The sequence below is a fragment of the Hyaena hyaena genome, unplaced genomic scaffold (genome assembly GCF_003009895.1).
Source record: "Hyaena hyaena isolate Hyena2069 unplaced genomic scaffold, ASM300989v1 scaffold_192, whole genome shotgun sequence".
NCBI lineage: Eukaryota > Metazoa > Chordata > Mammalia > Carnivora > Hyaenidae > Hyaena > Hyaena hyaena.
In genome coordinates, this window is record NW_024080825.1 from 748462 (window position 1) to 764760 (window position 16299).

The 16299-nt window shown below is 56.4% G+C and overlaps 2 protein-coding genes across 2 annotated transcripts; both read left to right on the plus strand.

The window, feature by feature from the left end:
- Positions 1-228: 228 nt before the first annotated feature.
- AQP5 (aquaporin 5) lies at positions 229-3905 on the plus strand. Its single transcript, XM_039241402.1, has 4 exons — positions 229-722; positions 1792-1956; positions 2369-2452; positions 3233-3905. Exons 1-4 carry the CDS (start codon positions 360-362, stop codon positions 3416-3418), a joined length of 798 nt encoding a protein of 265 aa, XP_039097333.1. The 5' UTR covers positions 229-359; the 3' UTR covers positions 3419-3905.
- Positions 3906-10652: 6747 nt separating this feature from the next.
- On the plus strand, positions 10653-13174 carry AQP6 (aquaporin 6). Its single transcript, XM_039241428.1, has 4 exons — positions 10653-11032; positions 11816-11974; positions 12223-12303; positions 12962-13174. The coding sequence occupies exons 1-4, from the start codon at positions 10670-10672 to the stop codon at positions 13172-13174; spliced, it is 816 nt and encodes a 271-aa protein (XP_039097359.1). The 5' UTR covers positions 10653-10669.
- The last annotated feature ends 3125 nt before the right edge of the window (positions 13175-16299 follow it).

Sequence of the window (16299 nt, forward strand, 5' to 3'; positions counted from 1 at the left end):
CCTGGGTCACGTGGCCCGGGCGGGTCCGCTGCTGCCCCGGCGAGGGGGCGGGCACCGGGCCGGGGGCGCGCGGGGCCCGGGGCAGCTGCGAGCCGGTGGTGGCCGCCAGGTTCCCTCCCTGCGCGCCGCGCTGCGCCCCGGGCGCGGGAGCCGCCCACTGCTCCCCCCCGCGCGCCCCCCCGCCGCGGGGCGTCCGTCTTCTATATAGCGCACCCCTGCAGGGCCCGCGCCAGGCCTCCAGCCACGCATTGGGCGCCGCAGAGCGCGCCCTGCCCGGGAGCCAACCCCCTGCCCCCTGCGCCGCCGCCCCGACGGGCGCCCCCCGCCGCGGCCGCCGCCGCCAGGCCCCCGCGGCCACCATGAAGAAAGAGGTGTGCTCCGTGGCCTTCCTCAAGGCGGTGTTCGCTGAGTTCCTGGCCACCCTCATCTTCGTCTTCTTTGGCCTTGGCTCAGCCCTCAAGTGGCCGTCGGCGCTGCCCAGCATCCTGCAGATCTCGCTGGCCTTTGGCCTGGCCATAGGCACCTTGGCCCAGGCCCTGGGGCCCGTGAGCGGCGGCCACATCAACCCTGCCATCACACTGGCCCTCTTAGTGGGCAACCAGATTTCCCTGCTCCGGGCTGTCTTCTATGTGGTGGCCCAGCTGGTGGGTGCCATTGCCGGGGCGGGCATCCTCTATGGGCTGGCACCGCTCAATGCCCGTGGCAATCTGGCAGTCAACTCGGTGAGTGACCACGGGGCTAGGGTGGGGCAGGGACCCTGGGGTGGGCTCTTGACCAGGGATGCATACCCCATCTCAAGGATGGGTGCTACAGAAGGAACTAGTGCACACCTTTGCCAGAAAGGACAGGAAGATGAATCTCCAGGCTGGTGTGTTTTCCTGCTCAGCCTCCCTGGTTCATACCCACCTCCCCTGCCCGCTCCCCTCCTGCTGCTCTTCTGGGGAAGCCTCTTTCCTGTTGCCTGCTGTCCCTTTTTTCTTGCCGGAAACTTCTGGCTTTCTCCTGTCTCAACCCTGATTCTTGCCTTCCTCTTGGAACCTTCCCTGTGCCTGTCCATTCCTTATTGTGTGGTTTCATGGAACCATCAGGAAGAGATGGGTTGTAGTCCTGGCTCTGGGTGCCCCTGGTTCCTCTGGGTCTCATTTTTCTCAGCCATTACATGGAGGTGTCCATAACCCACCACAGCAGGTGCCCAGGGGATTACATTTAGAATCCATGAGTGTGAACCCCCTAATATGATGTCAGTGTGTAGGGTTTGTTGAATATTGGGTACTGCTCCCGGCCCCTGCCTCCACCCCCTCCGGTAGCCCCAGATTCAGTCCCCATGTCCCATGCAAACTGGGTTCATTAATCAAACACAGAGGAGGATTTTCTCGACCATTGTCAAACTGTGAGTCAGCCCCACCGGAGAGACGGGTTTGAGGTTGGCACTGGCAGCGGGTCAGACACGGGCGGGAGGCAGGCAGGGGGTGCAATAGGCAACCTGGGCAGCTGCCCACAGGAGGGAGGGTAAATGCCAGCTTGTGGGGGCTGGGACAGGGCAGAACCGTTGACAAGACCTAGTCCAGGAAGGGCTCCCCTCACACTCTGCTCCTCGGCCACAGGCCTGTGCTCTGCACTTTGCGCACACTGCCAAGTATATAATTTCATCAGCAAATGACCTCTCTGTGTGCAAGACTCGGCTTCCAGGTACTTAGGCTCTCAGTGTCCATGGAGGCCAAAAGCCCCGTCCCCCAAGCTGCTGGCCACAGAGCTAGAAGGCAGGGGTTCTAACCCACCCTCCCTTTTCAGCTCAACAACAACACAACACAGGGCCAAGCTATGGTGGTGGAGCTGATTCTGACTTTCCAGCTGGCACTCTGTGTCTTCTCCTCCACGGACTCCCGCCGCACCAGTCCTGTGGGCTCTCCAGCCCTGTCCATCGGCCTGTCCGTCACACTGGGCCACCTCGTGGGGGTGAGCAATGCTGCCCCTTGGCTGGAGTTGTGGGGAGACCCTCAGGGCAAATACTAGGGCCCTGGCACAATATCCCTCTCAACTGAGGAACCCAGCAGTTAAGGCCTAGAGTGAGGCTGCTGTGCTGTGTCCCAGGCTGGGTGCCCCCAAATCTTCTCTAGCCTAAGGAAAGATGGGAGTAAGTGGGAGTTGGAGGGGAGGGAGGAAATCAAGTCCAAGCACAGGACTTGAGAAGAAAGAGTGGTGCATGGGGTGGGACCTGTGGAGGGAGAGCTCTCCAGCCTAGGAACCAGGAGACTTGAGTCAGAGACCTGGTTGAGCCCCTGAACTTCTGGGTGACCCTGGGAAAGACCAGGCCTTTAAGAGTGGACAAGCATGTTACCCTCCTCGCCACCTCCCTCTCTCTGTCCAGATCTACTTCACTGGCTGCTCCATGAACCCAGCCCGCTCTTTCGGCCCCGCAGTGGTCATGAACCGCTTCAGCCCCGTTCACTGGGTGAGTCTGTCTCCCCCACCCCCTGGCTCCCTGGCAATGAGAGCCTGGGAACCTGGCCAGGAGCCCCCAGGACTGTCTGGGTGCTGTGGGCCCAGGGGGTGGCCCTGGGAGGTGTGGCTGGAGAAAGGAAGGGATACAGAAGGGGATGGGATGCAGCCAGCACAAGGACAAGGGTACTTTGGGGACTATGTGTGTCTGTCCCTCTAGGGAAGGGAAGTTCTGTTCCTCTGTGTTGATCTCTGAGGATTTTGTGTTTGTCCTTCTGGGGTGGGGCATGGAAGGTGGTGTGTCTTTGTGTCTCTCCTCTCTGATGTTTTATTTAGCTGCTCCTGTTGAGGGGTTGAGAGAGTCTTCCTTCCTGTGGGCCTGTCCCTCTGGACAATCTATTTGTCACTTCCTCTGAGAGTTCATGCTCTCTCTCTTCGGGGTCTGTCTCTCTCTCTCTCTCTATGTCGATGGGAGAGTTCTGTTGTCTCTCTGAGGATCTAGATGCCTGTTTCCTTTGAAGGGTCATTTGTGTCTCTTTAGGGTGAGGTGGGGGGAGCTGTCCTTCTGGGGATCTGTCTCCTTTGAGGATCTGAGTGTCTGTGGTCCAAGTCCTTGTCTCTGGGGAATAGAGAATTAACGTATCTCTTCCTGAGGCAGGAGAGTCTCTCCTCTGGAGGTCTGGAAGTCTGTAAGCCCACCTCCTCTGAGTGTCATGGGTCTGTCCTCTGGAGGGGAGCCGTGGGTCTCCGAGGTCCGAGACTCAGCTCCCTGATGCTACCCTGTCCCCGCCAGGTTTTCTGGGTCGGGCCCATTGTGGGGGCCATCCTAGCTGCCATCCTCTACTTCTACCTGCTGTTCCCCAACTCCCTGAGCCTGAGCGAGCGTGTGGCCATCATCAAGGGCACATATGAGCCCGAGGAAGACTGGGAAGAGCAGCGAGAAGAGCGAAAGAAGACCATGGAGCTGACTGCCCGCTGACCAGTGTCAGGCAGGGGCCAGACCCTCAGCCCCTGAACCCCAAGGGGAAAAACATATATATATGACAGCAAAGCTTCCTTCCCCCACAGCTGGGTCCTCTGGGCTGGGGAGGAGGCGCTGGCTCCCCCAGCCTCACAGTTAGGGATGGGAGCAGGAACCCATGATGGGACTCAGGCAGGGGCAGGGGCCAGGCATGGGGGTCTGATGGGGAAGGGTCTCTCTGGGACAGGGCAGACTGCTACCCTGAGGTCAGACCTCAGAGACTGTGAAAGTAGCACCAAGCTCACAGGGTGCCCCCCGGGGCCAGGCTAGGAAGAGGGGGGTGGCCTGCAGTCTGCAAGCCCCCGCCCTCCCCCACCCCTCCTCAAGAGCCAGAGGGGTCCTAGTCCCTAGGACAGCAAAGGCTGCCCCTCTCCAGATTGCCTTAGGAGGGAGACAAATGGGTTCATTAAATGCTGCCTTATTTATTTCTGCTCAAGGATGCACGGGGCAGGGCTGCTGGTGTTTGGGGTAGGCGCTTCCCAATAAACCACTGACATTGATATTCTCCTTCGTCTCTCCCCAGAGCCTCTCCTTGGGACACTCTGGCTGATCACCTCTGTCCCTGTGGACAATCTATCTCCTCTTCATCATCCCCTACACTCCCCATGATCTCCATGGTTCTCTGTGGAAAGACAGGGAGGTTGAGGCCAGGGGAGGCTTAGAGAGTCATAGAGATGAGGTAGGGAAGAGAGAGGGTGAGGGAGAGTGACCAAATATAGAAATAGAGCTAGAGGTCAGGAGCGAGCAGTGAGAGCAGAGGAGGGGCCTCACAAACCTGCCCCTCCCATCTCAGCTATGTCAAGTCTGGGCCACTTGAGGAGGGCCTGGCACCAGGGCCAGGGAGTGCCAGGCAGTGGGGGGGAGAAGTGAACTAGCCGGCAGCCCCTTGAGATGCCAAGGGGGTGATCGCCAGGTCTGTCATCACGGAGAAGGCACAGCCCTGGACTCCCCTCTCTGTACCTCACTGTTCCATAAAGGTGCCTGCGGTCAGAGGGAGAAACCGCCCGTCTGCCCCACACACATACCCAGAAGCCACAGCCAGCCCAGCTTTTTCCTGGGTCTCCTCTCTCCTGCCTCTGCCCGCTGCTATTCCCACCGCCTTCCCCTCTGAGCCTGTAGCTCTGCTCTTACCTAGCCTTGTCCCCTGGTCACTGACACTCCTCAGGCAACCACCTTAAATTCACTGAGCCTCAATCTCTTCAGCTATAAAGCAAGTTTAGAAAACGCTTTCCTCACAGGGTTGCTGTGGGAATGAATGTGAGATGAAGGGAGTGAGATTCCTGGGACCAGTCGGCTCTCTCTGTAGGAAAAATGGTAGAAGTCACACAGATGAGCAGCTTAGGATCCAGTCCTGTGTCAGAGTTAAGGAATCTGGCTTGCAGTTCAAATCCTGCTTTGCAACTTTGGCTAACATAGTCTCTCTGAGTTTTAATTACCTCGTCTATAAAATAGGGATACTTGTACCCACCTCATAGATTGTTGTGAGCATTAAACGAGACAGTGGATGGAAGGAAAATGCTTGTGCAAACAGGACAAGGCACCTCAGAGTGTGTGCTCAATAAACTAGTGCGAAAAGAAACCAGCACATACACATCTGGGACCCCAGCCACACTCCAGTTCCGGGCCTCTGCTCTCCTGAGAGCGTTTGAACCTGAGTTTTACTGGTTCTCTCTGGAATGGGCACCTTTCTTTCCTCGTGGTCTTCAGTTTTGCCTCGGAAGAGGAGGGGCCAGTAGGGCCAGGAGATGGACTGAGAAGGGGTGGGAGAGATGATGGACCCCGCCTGGCCAGCGGCAGCCCCAGGGACTGTGGGTGAGGAGGGGCAGACTTCCTAGCCCTCACCTGCCTCCCCAGACCCCTGGCCCTTACCCTGGAGCCAAGCCGCAAATGCCCGCTCTGACCAGCAGGGGGGGGACCTCGTCCATCGAATCCGCGGCTGCTAGGCTTCTTCTAACACAAGTCCTGGGTCCCGGCTCTAGCCACATGGGGGTACAGGGAGCTTCTCAGGCCTGGGTCTCCTAGGCCACTAGGAAGCAGCTGCCCCCAGTCCACATCGGGGTGGAGAAGAGGGGGTGCAGAAGAGAGAAGATCCCTTCCCCTCTCGTCCCCACATGACTCAGGTACAGGCACAGATATGATTGGGAGGCAGGCCTCTCCCTCCAGTCCAGCGACCTGCGTTCCTTTGTTGGATGGGCCTCAAGGGGAGCATAAGGAAGTGAACGGTGGGCCTCTGGGAGACAGATCTTCAGGGGTGGGTGGGGCGCCCGCCTGGCCCGGCCAGAGGATGAGAGGGGGTTCCAAGGGCTTTGGACTGACAAGTTGCAGCGGCGGGCTGTTTGGCCAGCAGATGGCGCTGTGTTCCTTGGTGTGTGATCCGCGCGGCTCGGTCCAGAGCCCACAGAAGCCTGTGCACACTGAACACGCACACAGTAACCCTGCACATCTACACTGACCTTCACTTGTACCCAAGGGGCTGTGTCTTCTCGGTGTAAACTGCTCACTCTGTGTGTGTGTATGTGTGTGCCTACGTGTGCGTGTGCATGTGTGTGTGTATGAGAAGCGCCACATCAACCCACCTCCATTCTGTCACAGGGCTGGTGAGGATCAGATCTAGGAGTCTGGCTCCCTGTGTTCTCAGAGAGGCATATGTGTGCGCCACACGCAAGCACACACATGCTCAGTCACCCCTGGCCCTCTGCTCCTCCTGGAAATGGAACCCGGGAAGAGCCTTGCTTCTCCTATGGGAGGCTTCTCCCCGCTCTCTGCCCAGGGGCCGCTGGTTTTCTCCAGGTAGCAAGGTGGACTTGGGGACACAATGGGGAGATGGAAGAGGACCAGGGGTTAAGGCAGAGAAAGGATGTAGGGGTTGAGGGGAGAGTTGGTTCTCGAAGCCCCTCCGGAGCTTCAGCTTCCTCTGTCAGGTGTGGACGAGGCTTCCACAGTTCGGGAGGATTGGTGAGATGATGTGAGGGAAGCTGCCTTGAATCCCCTTTCTGGTGTGCTTCTCCCTCCTGTCCCAGTACGTCCCTCCTCCCCCCCCCCACCCCCCCCGGCCCCTTTTGCTCCCTCTCCATTCCCCAAGCTGAGAGGACCACAGTCAGAGCTCACACTGCCCCTGGTGCACATGCACCTACACTCACCCCGCATCCCGCTCTGGCTGGGGCGTCCAGAGACGGGCCTGTAGGAGGTTAAAAGCCCATGGCCACCTGACAGGCATCTGTAGGCAGCCAAGTGTGGGGCCTTGGCAAAAAGCTTCTGAGCATAAGGGACCTCAGAGCTCAGCAGTAGAGCCCAGATCTGGTGGGGTCCAGGGAGGTGCAGGCTGCACCTGGAGCTGGAGTGGGAGCAAGCCCTGGTCAAGGCCCACTTGGCCTCAGGGGGTGAAGGACCTTGTTCTGGGCCAGACGTGGCCACAGGAGGCTCTGCTCTAGGCCAGCTGGAGACCAGAGCCGCTGGTGCATTGGCTTCTCTCGGCATCCAGAGCCCAGAGCAGGAACCCCAGGAGCTACTAGCCCTGGAGCTGCCACAACAACCAGGACCCCTCCCCACCCAGCCCACACCCGTCTCCCTGGAGAGGCGAGGGAAACGGCAATCCTAACAGCCAACATTTTCTGGCTCAGCGACACTCTTCTAGGTGTCAGCACATTTACCCCTAATGACACGTGGGGAAGTGGGAATTATCTCCGTTTACAAATGGGGAAACAGCTCACAGAAGTTACATACTGGTGAAGGGTGAAGTATACAGGGCAGTGTGCAATTGCTTTTGCTTGTATTGTCTTATCAAAGGCTCTCAACAGCTAGGCATTAGTGCTCCTCGGTGGACAGGTGCAGAAACCGAAGGTAGGTAAGGTATAGGGTCTAGGTAAGGTATAGGGAAGGCCTTTGAGGCCCTATCTGCAGGAAGGGAAAGAGAAAGATGCCCTTGAGGTTTCCTGGGACAGCCCCTAGGCAAAGAACCCACCGAGCTAGGGAGGAATGTCACCCACACTACTCCTGTGGCCACATTCCTTCATTCCTTGAGCATTTTTTGAAAGCCTCTTTTATACCAGGTAAGCATGGGAGTCTGCACTGGAACAGGGGAGGCACTAGGGAGGTAGAAGCCAGAAGTAGCCACTGGCTGGAGAGGAAAATCAGGGCAGGCTTCAGAGAGGAACTAGACCCGAGCAAAGTCTTGAAAGGGAGACAAAGAGGCATAAGAAACCCATGGTCTCTCTACTACTCCGGGATTATCCAGGACTGTTATCAAAGTGAAGGGAGAAGTGAAAGCCCCAGAGGAGACTGGGACCAGCCCTGAGAGGGTCCTAATTGCTCAAAGGGAGCCAGGAGCACAAGGAAGCGCCCCTGACTGGATGCAAGAGAAAGGCTGCCTCTTCTTCAGGGCCCAAGGGAAGCAGGTGAGGGCATGGGGCATCCGCAGGTGAGTTCGGAAGGATAAGAAGTCTTGCCTGTGAGTGTCTCTTTCTAGGGGGCACAGGAGGCAAGCTGGTGCTCTGGAAGAAAGCTGGAATGGGGGCAGTTGGAGAGCTTGGGCAAGGTTGGAAGTAGGCCTTAGAAGTATGGGGAGAGAGCAGGCTGAGGATGGCATAAGGATTGCTGAGCAGAGCCGGGACCCCTGCTGGGGCCAGAGACCATGGACTTGTCATGGCAGCAGTCAGCATGGATGGGCGAGTTTCTCCAGCAGTGCTCAGCAGCGCGGATCAAGGCAGAGGACTGCCAAGGAGAATGAAATGGGGAGATGCAGGGGGTGGGGCTGAGAGAACAGGGAGTGGGGTGCTGACACCTGGGGATCTGGCAGGGGAGGGGAGGGTGAGGCCAGCAAGGCTGGAAGAACAGAAGGGGGATGAGGGAGGCATTTTACAGACCCTGAGATGGGAGAGAGTGGATGGACAGAATCTATAATTAGAGCTGGACATTCCACTGGCAGATTTCAGACGGCTCAGTCCCAGGTGAGAAGGTATCAGGCCGTAAGGACAGCTGACTGAAATGAAGTAGATATGAAAGTCACCTGCCTTGGGGAGGTCAAGAAGCTTTTATTCATCCATTCATTCACTCAACAAATATTTACTGAGCACCAACTATGGCTAATCCCTGTGCAAAAACAGTGTATGTGGGGATGAGTGAAATTTTGTTCCTGCCTCCTGAGGGACTCACTGCCTCATTAAGGAGACACGTTAACACCATGACAGCACTCTGGTGACTGGAGTGTACAGAAATGCCCAGATGCGGTGGGAGCACGCAGAGGGGTCCTCCCTCACCCAGGAAAGGAGGGGACACTGAAGTTGAGCCTTAGGGATGAGTTAGGAGTTACCCAAGCAAAGGATGTAGGAAGGGCTCTCTGAGGAGAAGACAAGGCATCCGCTAAGGAAAGGCCAGCACGGAGTGTTCCGGAACCACTGGCCCTTTGGTGAGGCCACAGGGTAAAGGACAAAGCAGGGAGCAGGGAGAGGTGAGGTAGGAGGAGCAGGATCCCAGCGGACCCTGTAGACCAGGCATGAGGGACGCTTTGAAGGGATTTTAGCAGAGTAACAGCAGGATCAGATTTGCATTTTAGAAAGATCACTCGGGCTGCAGTGTGGATAATTGATTGGAGCTGAGAGAGGGAGCAGACAGAATGGTTAAAGGCCGCAGGGCATCAGGGGTGGTAAGAAGAGGGCACTGTCAAGAAATATTTAGGATTCAAAACCAGCAGGATTTGATGCCGTTATTGGTTGGGGGCAGGAGGGAGAGAAGGGTCAAGGATGCTTCCCAGGTGCCACCAACGGAGCTGGAGAAAACAGGGAGTGCATTGGGGCCGGGGCACAGAGAGAGGTCTCCTTCTGAAACAGGCTGCATTTGAGGAGCCTAAGGAGGGGGGGGGGGGGGGGGGGGGGCGGAGGGAGTATCCATGGAGCAGGGACCCACGGCCTGGGGCAAGGTGGGGGCACCCCAGTGTGGTTAAAAGACGAAACTGTTATTTTAACAGCCACACAAAGAAAGCACCTTTGTTTGAGAAAATACCTGTGGGTGGCTCAGTCGGTTAAGTTGCCGACTTCAGCTCAGGTCATGATCTTCATGAATTTGAGGCCCGCATGGGGCTCTGTGCTGACAGCTCAGAGCCTGGAACCTGCATCAGATTCTGTGTCTCCTCCCTCTCTCTCTGCCCCTCCCCCACTCATGCTCCATCTCTTTCTCAGTCAAAAATAAATTTTAAAAAACATTAAAAAATTAATTAAAAAAAAAAAAGGGCAGAGCCTGGGGCATGGGTGACCTCCGGGCCAGCACTGCCACAAAAATGGTTTGGCTGCCGTGTGGGAGGCTCGAGCAGAATTGTTCAGGCCCCTGAGGAGGAGGAGAGCAGAGAGCGGAAGAGAGAGGGGCTGAAAGGGAGGGGGTGGGCAAGGGAGACAGAAAGGGGCAAGGACACGCCAGTGAAGGACCAGTGGAAATTCCCAGCTGGCAGGGGAAATCTCCACTGCCGTGCATGTCGTCTCATTAGCTGTGGAATAAGCCCCTCCTCCCTTTGTCCCCTCCGCACCCACACAGGCCCATGTCCTTAGTTAGTAAAGTTGACTATTCACATTTGCTTTCTATGAGTAGGGGGTTAGGTGGGAATGGGGGAAAGAGCTTCATTTCACATCCGGGTTTATGGGTCGTAGAATAGTGTCAGCCCATCTAGAGGCAGAGCCTGCAGGCAGAGGGGGCCAGGAGAACAGGCCTCTGAAGCTGCACAGGACCCTCTGAAGCAGGCCTTGGACTTGGGGAAATGGTCAGCTTGAGGCCTCTGAGCTGACATCGGGATGTGAGCGCCCAGGAGTCCCCTGCGCGCCAGGACTCCTGTACCTGCCGCCCTTGGGCCAGGCGTCTGCCTGCAGCAAAGCGAGGCCCGTCCAGCTTGGAAACCTGGAGGTTCCGGCTCAGTGCCTGGGGGCTGCCCCCCTCCCCCAGCTGTCAGGTGAGCTCAGGGTGGAGCAGGCATGTGAGCACCACTCCTTATATGAGCCCCACACCTCCCACCCACCCAGACACACAGACTCCTGCCAGCCCGCTCCCTGCCAGTCTGACCAGGTGGGGGCCAGAGGAGCCTCAACACAGCGAGACAGCCAGAGCAGGCCAGAGGCGAGAGACGCCAGGAGGCAGCGAAGATCAGAGCAAGAGGTCCCGGGAGTGGAGGCGGCAGCCAAGGCAGCAGGACCAGGACACCGTGCGGCCAGGTGGTCAGGCTTGGCCAGGATGCTGGTGGGCCAGCTCTGGAGAGCTATCAGCAAGGCGCTGTTTGCCGAGTTCCTGGCTACAGGGCTGTACGTGTTCTTCGGTGTGGGCTCGAGTCTGCCCTGGCCCTCGGCGCTTCCCACGGTGCTACAGATCGCCATCACCTTCAACCTGGTCACGGCCATGGCTGTGCAGGTCACCTGGAAGGCCAGCGGGGCCCACATCAACCCTGCTGTGACGCTGGCCTTCCTAGTGGGCTCCCAAATCTCCCTGCCCCGTGCCATGGCCTATGTGGCTGCTCAGCTGGCGGGGGCCACTGTGGGGGCCGCGGTGCTTTATGGGGTCGTACCAGGAGACATCCGAGAGACCCTTGGGATTAACATGGTAGGTGCAAGGAGGGGCACCAGCAGGGCCAGGAAAGGGATGCCTACACAGGTGGAGGGCCAGGCCTGAGGAGGGGACAGGGAGGTGATAACTGGACCCTGTGCTTCTTACCTGCTCTGGGCTGGGCCCTGGAACCCAGGGGAAGCAGACTGTGGCCTTAGCACAGGCAGAGGAGAAGTGGGATTAAGGTATGAGAACAGGGAGAATAGAGAGAAGCCACACTAAGGGGCAGGAATCAGAGAAGGACCAGGCATTTAAGGGGCAGAGTAGCAAGGTGGGGGGGGGGGGGGGTTAATGCAGGGGACCCGGCCTGCCCTTCTCTCCAGGTCCACCCCATGTGCCCTGCTCCTCTGTGTTCACATGTTCCTCCTTCCTCAGCACCCTGAGGCCTCACTCCCCCAGATTCCCCTAATCATCTATCCTTCCACCTACGTCCCCAAGTCTCCTCCTTCCACTCCTACCCACGGTCTCCTCCCAGTCTGCTCAAAAACATGCACCCCAGCTGCTCTGAGCCTTCCCTTCCCCACCAGTCCTGAGCCTGTCACCAGCTACTGGCCCCAACCCACCGGTGGGCTAGGAGGGGTGCCATGCGTTTCTGCAGGGAGCAAGTGTCCAGGGCTGACCCGAACTGTACTGCACAGCTGGCCCTGGTCCTTCATCTCCGTAAGTCCTGGACTTGGTGGTGGTGAGGTGTCACCTCCTCACACTGAGGAAATGAGGTCCAATGGGGTCTCCAGCCCGTGGCAGAGCCCCCTGTGCCTCCAGCAGAGCCTCCTCACCCAGGTCCGGAGCAACGTCTCAACTGGCCAGGCCGTGGCAGTGGAGCTGGTTCTGACCCTGCAGCTGGTGCTCTGTGTTTTTGCTTCCACTGACAGCCGTCAGGCATCGGGCTCCCCAGCTATCATGACTGGGATCTCTGTGGCATTGGGCCATCTCACTGGGGTAAGAGGCGAAGAGGGTACTGCGTATATGCACACACTGGCTCCTCCCTGGGGAGGCTGCAGGGGCCCTGAAGGCCAGGAAGTGTCCCTCCCTGAGCCCCTCATGTGTTGGGTTGAGGGCTGTATTCCCGCAATCTGGGCCCAGGATACGGCAGTGCCCAAGGTTGGTGCCAGGGCAGAGGGGGCTGTCCCCTCCCAGGCCTGCTTTAAGCCTCCTCACACCCCAAACCTTCACTTGCCCCGCCCCAGATCTACTTCACCGGCTGCTCCATGAACCCGGCCCGCTCCTTTGGCCCCGCCATCATCCTTGGGAAGTTCGCGGTCCATTGGGTGAGAGCCTGTACTGGCAGCCATTAGATGGGGGGAAGCCTGAGTAAGGGAGACAGGGATTATGCGTTTCACCAGCAGTGGGTCCACAGGGACTTGGGGAGACAAGAACCCCTACCATGGGCCATCTTGACCCCCAAAGGAGGTTTCCCTAAGCTCAGAAGACAAAGGCGAGTATCCTGGCTTGTATTTCCTATCTTTCCAGCTTCAATAGCCCGGAGTACCCAGTGGAATGTCAATAAATGGGCCAGGGCAGAAGATGCAGCCTTGGCCCAGGCCTCAAGTCCTGGCTGTTTCCTTATTCACTTTCTCCAGCTGGACCAGTTTCCAAACTTGGATAAAGAAAAAGACAAACAGAAATAGACACACACACCAGCAGAGGCAGGAACAGCACTAGCCAGGCTTCTGGTTAGAACAAGGGAGGGGAGACGAGGGAAACGGGAGTGGTGAGGAGACCAGGCCCACCCTATTGAAGGCAAGTTCGCCTCACCTGCATGGACCTGGTATGCAGAACACCTGCTTCTCAATTCTGTCACCTTGTGACAGCTCAAGGGGTCCTGGGAGACAGAGGAAACACTAGGGAAGCAGGCAGGGATCCCAAAGCTACCCTATGATCCTCATCGCTCCTGAGTGGGGTGCCTACTTCTCTCTCCCTCCGCAGATCTTCTGGGTGGGACCCCTGACAGGAGCTGTCCTGGCTTCGCTGATCTACAATTTTATCCTGTTCCCTAACACCAGAACCGTGGCCCAGCGACTGGTCATCCTCATGGGCACTGAAGAAGTGGAGAAAGTGACAGGGGTAGAGCCCGAGAAGAAAGAATCCCGCTCCAGTTCAGGGGATACTGAAATGGGGAACGTGTGTCAGATAATATAGAACTTGGTCCCTGCCTTCTGGATTCTGAGAGGAGCCCTTTAGGTGGGTAGCATGCCTTGTAGGACTAGACTTCAGGTTTTACAGGAAAGTGGGGTTGGGGGTGAATGAGGGCAGGAAAGATGGGAAGGCTTAGCCTCCTGTCCAAACACAGTGGGCAGGGAATGCCACTCCCTATCCCCAGCATTATATTTCTGGATAGAAAGAATCTGGGGAGCAAATCTGTTCAGCTTCCTCCTCCTACATCTCTTAATGGGACAGAGCAGGAGGCAGGTGAATTCATGATTGTCCTCTCCTTCTTTCATCCATCTGGACCTTAGTGGGCATCCTGGGCTTCCTTGGGTATTGGAGGCCACAGAGCCACTCAGCTTAGACACTAAGAGATATAGAGACCTTGGGGAACCCCAACTTCTCACCCCACCCGTGGGGGGAAAGCCAGATTTCCCAGAAGAATCAGGCCCCAGAACAGTCTCTGAACTCCTCAGCGGTATATCTCTGCTCTTGGATATGGTTTGGGGGCTACCGACCTGCCCTCAGCCTGGGGGCTTCCTGAGGACAGGGACAGCCCTTCCAATAGACCTCCATTCCTCACACCTCCAAATGCTCAGGAGAGGACCCCACCCTTGGGAAGCACTGACGCAGAGAGGAACCTTTTCTAGGGCTGGCAGAGGAGCAGCATATGGGCAAGGGAGGTTTTTGGGCCAAACAGGCCTTTTCCAGGTGTTTGCCCACCTTCCACCCAGTTCTACCAAGATCCTCAAAAAGCCCTTAAGTCCAGGGATGGTAAGAACTCAGGAATGACCCAAGAAACCGATTTGTGTTCAGTGCCTCTGAGAGACTACTCGGTGTCAGTTGGTTTGCTAATATTTACAAGCTGCTGTAAATATACTCTCCCCATGACTTGGGGCCCTACTTGGATCTTGGCTTCCTCAGCTATAAAATGGGCATAGTCCTCCCCCAGGGCCTGCTGTGAAGGCAAGAGATTGGAAAATGTTTTTGGAAGTTAAAATGCTTAAAAAACAAACCCAATAAATGATGATTATTGTAGCTGTTACTGTAATTATTGGGTTTGAATACAATTGCTGTTGGTAATGGGAGGGAGGGAGGAAGAAGAGAGATGGGGGGATGATTGAGAGGGAGGGAAAAGAGAGTACGTTTTTCTCCTTTCATCTGTTCTACTTACACGGGGCCCTGCGATCTTCTCTCCTGGGTCTGCTGACCTGGGAGCTTTGTGTGTGTGGAGGGGGATGAGGAGGGACACTGGAACAAAGAGATAAACCAATAAAAGTCAGTTCTTCCCATCTCTATGGTGCCCATCACCATGGTACCCTGAGATACAGCAACTAAATCCATAAAAAAAGATAGGTCCTTTTCCATGATGTCTCCAAAAGCACTGGGGATGGAGGGGCTACCAAAGTCTTTCAAGGGCAGGGTGACAGAGCAAGAGCTGAGTCCCCAAGTCCTCGTGGCCACAACGGCCGTGTTCAGCGTTCTTTAATATTGTCAGTGCAGAGTACTATTCACGTCTCTCCAAGCCGGGCCCCACTCATCCATCTTCACAATCTCTCAGTGCCCAGGGGCTTCTTGTGCCCTTTCATAAGCAGGGACAGCTGAGTGTGTGTATGTGTGTGTGTGTGTGTGTGTGAGCGCGCGCGTACAAAGGATATAATCGACTTGCTAAAGGTCACCCAGCTCAGTACCACAGCCCCCTAAGGTCTCCCCAGCTCCAGCTTAGAATTCTCCAAAATAGAGCTCCAGGGGGGCTTATCTGAGCTGCAGCCAGAGGGAGGAAGGAAACAAGAACTAGAAGGCTAAAGAGGGCAGGAGGGGTGGAGCTCCTGCAGTGGGCTCTGAAGCTCCTAGACAAATCGTCTCTGCATCCCCAGAGCAGAGCACACACTGGGTGCTCAATAAAAGTTTGATGAATGAATGACTGAGGCCGGGTGACTGGGGAAGGAGGGGAGGCAGTAATTGATCAAGAGGAAAATTCAGGAGTTATAACTTCAGATGAGCCAGGAGGAGAGCAGCTGAGATGCCTATGCTCCAAAGGAGGGGTAGCTGCACAAGAGTGCACAGCCACTTGTGCCCTCCCACCCCCAACTACTCCAGACCACAATGTGTAATCTGTCTCAGGAACTTCCAGGCCAAAAGGGTAAGGGGGGCTGTTTTCATAAATACTTCTTTAAAGCTATGCTGTCAGAATAGACTAGAGCAAGAAGACACAAGCTTCATGAAAAGTGAGGAAATAGGTTAGAATCTGAAGAGCATCCAAAGTTAGACACAGGAATGAGTAACCAAAGGTTAGTTTCTCCTTCTCTGGAGCCCTTTAATAGGACAGCCAGCCATCTGTTTGGTTGAGGGAAAGGCTGGCCCTCAGGGAGCCAAATTCAGAGGTTCTGGCCAGGGGCAATGGAGCTTCACAGTCCCAGCCCCTAGGTCTGGGTGGGGGACAGGAGCACGGGGAGGACGGAGACCCAACCAGGCAGACCCTTGGTGTGCCTGCCCTTCCTCCTGTTTGTCAGGGGAAGTTTTTAATTAATGGTGTGTAATCTGATCTGGCCCTTCTCCCCGCTGAGCACTGCCTTCAATCAGTGGAGCCATCTGCAATTGCAATTCATAATTCTCCCAAAAGGGAGGGGGTGCCTTGGTGATTAATACAATTAGCCTTTTATGTTGATGATTGTCTTAGCAGGAGCAGATGATGTGAGCACAGAGCCTGGGCTGCCGCTTCCCCCATTGGCTGGCAGGAAGCCCCTCTCCACTTCCCGCCCCCACTGCTACCTCCGGCTGTAAAGAGGACACACTGAGACCACACTGTGCAAGGTTGGGGGGAGAGCCCAGGAAGGGGCCAGGCCCTGGGACACATTTAGGCTCCTCGGACTTTGGACTGAGGGGAGAGGAAGAGAAGACTGGAGAATTATCCAGAGACTTTCACTTTCCAAACAAAATCACTTTGACTTAAAGGTTTCTGTGTACCATAGTTTAAAAAAAAAAAAAAAGACTACATAAAGGTATATAATAGGGGTTGAAAACATTTAAATATAGGGTCAGGCAGTTATACTGCTCTGTGAACTTGAGCAAGTTACTTAAGGATCCTACTTCACTTTCCTCATCTGGAAAATGGGGTC